Source organism: Rhagoletis pomonella, unplaced genomic scaffold (assembly GCF_013731165.1).
Source record: "Rhagoletis pomonella isolate Grant_MI unplaced genomic scaffold, Rhpom_1.0 Rhpom_scaffold_00002, whole genome shotgun sequence".
Lineage (NCBI taxonomy): Eukaryota > Metazoa > Arthropoda > Insecta > Diptera > Tephritidae > Rhagoletis > Rhagoletis pomonella.
Window position 1 is genome coordinate 72,213,070 of NW_023458556.1, and position 6,373 is coordinate 72,219,442.

Sequence of the window (6,373 nt, forward strand, 5' to 3'; positions counted from 1 at the left end):
TCGCGTCGACCGACAAATAGATTGCAACACACAAAAGTACATATGTACGTCACTGAAATATGCTGACTTGCATATATGAAATTATGTACATTTAGTTTGTAAGTATTAGTGTAATTAGGTATCAATAACATTTGTATAAAAGAAAGTACTTTTGAAATAAAGAATTCAATTTCTGTCTGACCTCAGAAACGAACGACACGAATTATTAATTATTAAAAACTTTACATGGCGATCCTGCCAGTTCTGTTCAAAATAAGCAGACTGCTCTTTTAAAGCAGACTGCTCTTTTAAAGCAGACTGCTAAAGAACATTAAATGGCATAAATAGAAATTACACGGTCCTGCCAATTCAACTATAAATTTTTTAACGTATGGATAAATTTTCGATCCTGCCAAGCAGAATTTAAGAAACAATTTGCCACAAACGGCTGTCGAAATATCCCGGCAGACAAAATATCCTGCTAGTTCCCAAAACAGCAAAAAGCCTAGTACCCAACTCCACAGGGATCCGTTTAACCATGACACTAAATGACTTGCAGCACGAAACAGGGTAGAATACTAATCTAGTATAAGTAGAATGAAATTTGGCGAACCTCACGGTAGCTAAACAAGTAGCAGAAATCCTTTGGTTTCTGCTTAGGAATTTTTTTTCCGTAAATTAAGAAAATTTGAAAAAAAATATATAAGTTTCAGCTATTTTTCAGTTATGTCAGACATAACTGAAAAACAATTTCATGAAATCTTCGAAAAGTACGAAGAAAAATTAAAAGCTTTAATAAAAGACACTGAAGAGGTCCTCAGCACCTCCACAGTGGTGAAACAAGGCCCGATACCGATAACCATAGAAGAATATCGGCGTAGGAATAAGCTTAACAAAAAAGAAATATTAAAATACCTACCCCGGTAAAAAGACAGAAACAAAAGCGGGGAGGCAAACAGTTCAAAAAAAAGAAACAAATAGCCGAAACTTATAGATTGTTAAATCTTTCAACAGATACCGAAGAAAGACTTAATCTAAGAAAATTAATTAGAAATTTAAGAGAAGAGAAATAAAAATTAAAAGCAAATTGGAATGCCAAAAGATTTTACAAAAAATCCCATCAAGTGGGATGAAAATGCAACATTAGAACTAGAAACTAGAGATTATGAAAGGGAATTAATTTGGTTAAGGGAATTTTGGAATTCCATTGGTATGGACAGAGAACCTACCATGGAAGACGTAAAAAATCCATCAACCCAAGAGAAAGAAATAATGTTAATGTTAGAAAAATATTTTCCAAATAGGCATTAATTGAGCAATAAATAAATAAATAAAATTTAAAAATTTAAAATTTTAATTTCCGAAAACTTTTCTTATTCTATGCAAAATGTCGTGGTGGTAAAAGATAGCAAATAACATTCTGATAGCCATTGCGGGATATGAAATAGGAAAGGAAACATCAGAAAACACAGACAATAGGATAGTTAGATACGAACCACCGGCGGAGGTAGAAACCAACAAAGTTTCAAATAATCCAGATATTTGGTTAAGTGGTTTCGCTTGCATACTCATGCTATTGATCATCGCAGTAGCCCTAAAATTGAAGAGTTATGTATATTAAAAACAAATTAAGAAGACTAAATAACGTCCTAGAGCGTATCTAAAACTTCAATTTTACGCTCGCTTCCCTGTCAGCATTGCAATAAATGGGCAAATGGGAAGAACTTTATCAGACACTTATAGAAGAAAAAGCTTCCGCAGAAAAATCCTACAAGTGTATAAATAAAAACATAAAAATGAAACTGTGTTGAAGCACCTCACGACAATATTAGATTCACTGAATAAATTAGGAAAGGCCATACGTAATAACCAATTAACTAGCAGTCACCAAATAGAAGCAAACCAAATATTTTCAACTGTTAGAGACAAATTAGTATCCTCACTAGCAAGATATAATATTGAGGTAACCATCCCAACCTCATTCGAACAAGAAATACAAATAGACTTCAATATCTTCCTATTGGAGGATTTAGCCGATTTAGAAGAAGACAAGAAAATTGAAAATCAAACAAAAACTTTGCAAATAGGAAACGTCAAAATGGCACAATCAACAGTAGAATTCATTAAGACAGCCTCATCAGTGCTACCAGAGTTTGATGGTAAGCCAGAAAATCTGCACAGCTTTCTAGACGCTCTTGATATCTTGGAACAAATCAAAGATAATCACGAAGCCCTGGCGATAACTATGATAAAAACCAAGCTAAAAGGTACAGCAAGAAATTACATAAGTAATGAAAATTCAATTCAAGAAATTAAGTCAAAATTGAAATCTAATATTAAAGGCGAATCAGTAGAAGTTTTGACAGCAAAACTCCTGAACGTACAACAACGTAGTAAAACCGCAAATCAGTATCAGTATATTTTGCTTAGCTGCACATCCTTCTTTGCACGAAAAACTTGTGCACCTAACCGAAAAAGGCACTTAAGAGAATTTTCTTTACTACTTCAAGAAGGAAGGTATCCGATTCCCTGCGGAACCAAATAATGGCAGCAAAGCAAAATATACTGTACTACAGAAATAGAAAAAATTACCAGGTCACTAGAAGGAGCATATATCTCGGATGGACTAAACCCAGACTTAGCCACCAGATATTCAACACAGGCGGCGGTCAAAGCTATGTGCAAGAATTGCTCCAACGAAAAAGTAAAAATGATAATGCAAGCTGGCACATTTACATCAATGAATGATGCCATCTCTAAATTCACCAATAGCGGCACAGAGATAACGGGTAGTTCAAATACAATCCTGAGCATACGCCAGCAAAATCAATACCGTGGTAATTTTCGTGGTGGTTACCGAAATAACAGCTACGGAAGTTATCAAGGTAGAAGATTTAGACCACAGCCCCGATACAACAACAATTTTAGACAAAATAACAACTCGCAAAGAGGATCATCAACTCAAAACAGAAACAGAAATTTTATACAGACTCGCAATGTACGTAATTGCACCCAGCAGGAAAACCAGCAAACTCCACTTCAACAGTAAATAACAAAAGAGTACGTGTACTTAATTTACACCTAAACAGCTACATATCTTCCAAAACTTCTCTAAATAACACTATTTCAACTCTCTTGATAGACACAGGAGCAAATATATCTATTATAAAAAAGGAAAAATTGATAGCAATATCACCATTAATACTTCACAAATTACTGATTTGAAAGGCATTGGTCAAGGAATAACAAGCACACTAGGTACGGTCACAACAGACTTGAAAGGAGAAGATCTAATTAATTAAACACAAATTTCACATAGTAGAAGACAATTTCCCAATCCCGTGTGATGGAATTATAGGTTTAGATTTTATAAAGAAATATAATTGCATTCTAGATTATGGCAAAAATGAAGACAGATTAATTATGAGACCTTATGATTTTCCAGAAAATATAATAATCCATATGACAAATAGACCAGCTATTAATACAATTACAATCCCCGCTAGGTCTGAAGTAATTCGGCAAATCAACGTAAAAACTAATAATTCGGCACTTTTTATTCCCCATCAAAAATTGGCTGAAGGTATTTTCATAGCAAATACAATTACAAATAAAGACCAAACTTTTGTTAGAATCATTAATACCACAGATAAAAACGCAAGTATTCAGAATTACAATATCAAAACAGAAAATTTAAATAATTACATGTTAATCCAAGAAACAACAGAAAATAAAAATAATAACAAAGAAAAAATAAAAAGATTAGTTAAGAATTTCCCACAATTTGCTAGCCAACAATTAACGACATTATGTTCAGAATACATAGACATATTTGCATCAGAAGCAGAACCCATATCTTCTAATAATTTTTATAAACAAAAATTACGTATGAAAGATGACAACCCAGTCTATATAAAAAATTACAGATTACCACAAGCACACAAAGGTGAAATAAGTAAACAAGTCAACAAATTAATCAAAGATGATATAATAGAACCATCTATGTCAGAATACAACAGCCCAATTTTATTAGTACCCAAAAAGTCATTACCAGGAAATACAGAAAAAAGATGGAGATTAGTCATTGGTTATAGACAGGTAAATAAAAAATTAGCAGCAGATAAATTTCCTCTTCCAAGAATCGACGACATTCTAGATCAATTAGGAAGAGCAAAATATTTTTCATGCCTGGACCTAATGTCAGGTTTTCACCAAATAGAATTAGACTCAGACTCCAGAGATAACATCGTTTACAGCAGACGATGGTACATACCGATTTAAAAGATTACCATATGGCCTAAAAGTAGCCCCCAATTCGTTCCAAAGAATGATGACTTTAGCATTCGCTGGTCTTAAACCTTCACAAGCATTTTTATACATGGATGATTTAGTAGTATTAGGTTGTTCCGAAAACCACATGATGAAAAATTTACAAGATGTATTCTCAACTTGCAGAAAATATAATTTAAAGCTGCATCCCGATAAATGTTTATTTTTTAGTCAAGAAGTTACCTATCTGGGACACCAGTGCACAAGTAAAGGAATCCTACCAGATCCAAATAAATTCGAAATTGTTCAAAATTACCCAACACCCCAAGATGCGGAAGAAGTCAAACGATTCGTTGCATTCTGTAATTATTACCGAAGATTCGTACCAAATTTCGCAGAACATTCAAGAATTTTAACTAGACTTTGCAAGAAGAATGTTCCCTACGATTGGACAGAAGAATGCCAAAATGCTTTTGAATATTTGAAGAAGGCATTAATTAGTCCAAATATTTTACAATATCCAGATTTCAGTAAAGAATTTTGTATAACAACAGATGCTAGTGGTTATGCTTGTGGTGCAGTTCTTAGTCAGGAACATGAAGGAAAACATTTACCAATTGCCTATGCCTCCATATCATTCACAAAAGGTGAAATTTATAAAGCAACAATAGAAAAAGAATTAGCCGCATTTCATTGGGCCATAACTTATTTCAGACCATACGTTTATGGCAGAAAATTTTTAATTAAAAAGGACCATCGACCTTTAACATACCTTTTCTCGATGAAGAGCCCCTCATCAAAATTAACAAGAGTTAGATTAGATTTGGAAGAATATGACCTTGAAGTGGAGTACATAGCAGGAAAAGAAAATTATGTAGCAGACGCACTATCCCGAATCAATATTACAAACCTTAAAGAAATGTCAGTGGAAGCAAGCAAAATACTAAAAGTTACCAGAAGATCAGAAATTAGAAAACCAGCCAGTAATAATAATAGCAAAAAAGAAATTAAAAGTCACAAAGAGAACCCTATAATATATGAAGCGCTAAATAAATTTGAAGTAAAAAGACATGTCGAGCTCGTTTTCGATCCTCCGAAATTATATTTCAAAAAAGGAAAGAAAATTTGTAGCACTATAGATACAAGCAACCTAATTGTTGAGGATAAGATTGACTTAGGACAATTCTTTACCAGGCTTGCAAAACAAGCCGGCAATCTAGGACTTGTAAAGATACAGTTGTCCTTAGGGGACAAATTGTTTAAATATAATTATACTCGAGTAGGCAAATTTATAGAAGAAGGTACCAAGGTTCTCAAAAATTTAACAATTGCATTAACCCCAGAAGTTATGCATGTGACAAATGTCGACAAAATTAAAGAAATTATGCATAAATATCATGACGATCCTGTTTTTGGTGGCCACCCAGGAATAAATCGCATGACAAACAAGATCAAACAGAAGTTCAGCTGGAAAAACATGAAAAGTGACATAAAAAAATACGTGAAAAATTGCATCCATGGTAAAACAAATAAAATTAATAGACATATCAAGGAACCAATGACAATAACGGAGACACCTCCGAAGGCCTTTGATATTGTACAAATCGATACAATCGGACCATTACCGAAATCGATACACGGAAATGAATACGCTGTTACTATTATATGTGACTTAACTAAATACCTAGTTACAGTGCCAGTTCAGAGCAAACATGCTGTAGCAGTGGCTAAAGCTGTATTCGAGCATTTCATTCTGATTTATGGTTGTATGAAAACAATCATAACGGATATGGGAACCGAATATGAAAACAGTTTATTTGAGGAACTGTGCAAACTTCTCAAAATTGAGCATAAAACCTCAACACCTTATCACCATCAAACGCTGGGCACTGTCGAACGCAGTCATAGAACATTTAATGAATACATGCGTACTTACATATCCATTGACAAAACTGATTGGGATGAGTATCTCAGATATTTTTCGTATTGCTACAATACGACACCATACACAGTTCACGGCTATTGCCCTTTTGAATTAGTTTTTGGAAAAACACCCCTGACTTACGAATTTTTACAAGAAAGTGTCATTAGCCCAGTATATAACCATGAGGCGTATGACAAAGAA

At 33.7% G+C, this 6,373-nt stretch overlaps 1 protein-coding gene across 1 annotated transcript in view; it reads right to left on the bottom strand.

The window, feature by feature from the left end:
- Window positions 1-1,552: 1,552 nt before the first annotated feature.
- Window positions 1,553-6,373, bottom strand: part of LOC118754672 (probable E3 ubiquitin-protein ligase RHC1A) — a 5,636-nt gene continuing 815 nt past the window's right edge. Inside the window, exon 2 of the mRNA XM_036489564.1 lies at window positions 1,553-1,573. Coding sequence (XP_036345457.1) covers window positions 1,553-1,573 — 21 coding nt within the window. The remainder of the gene's footprint in view (window positions 1,574-6,373) is intronic.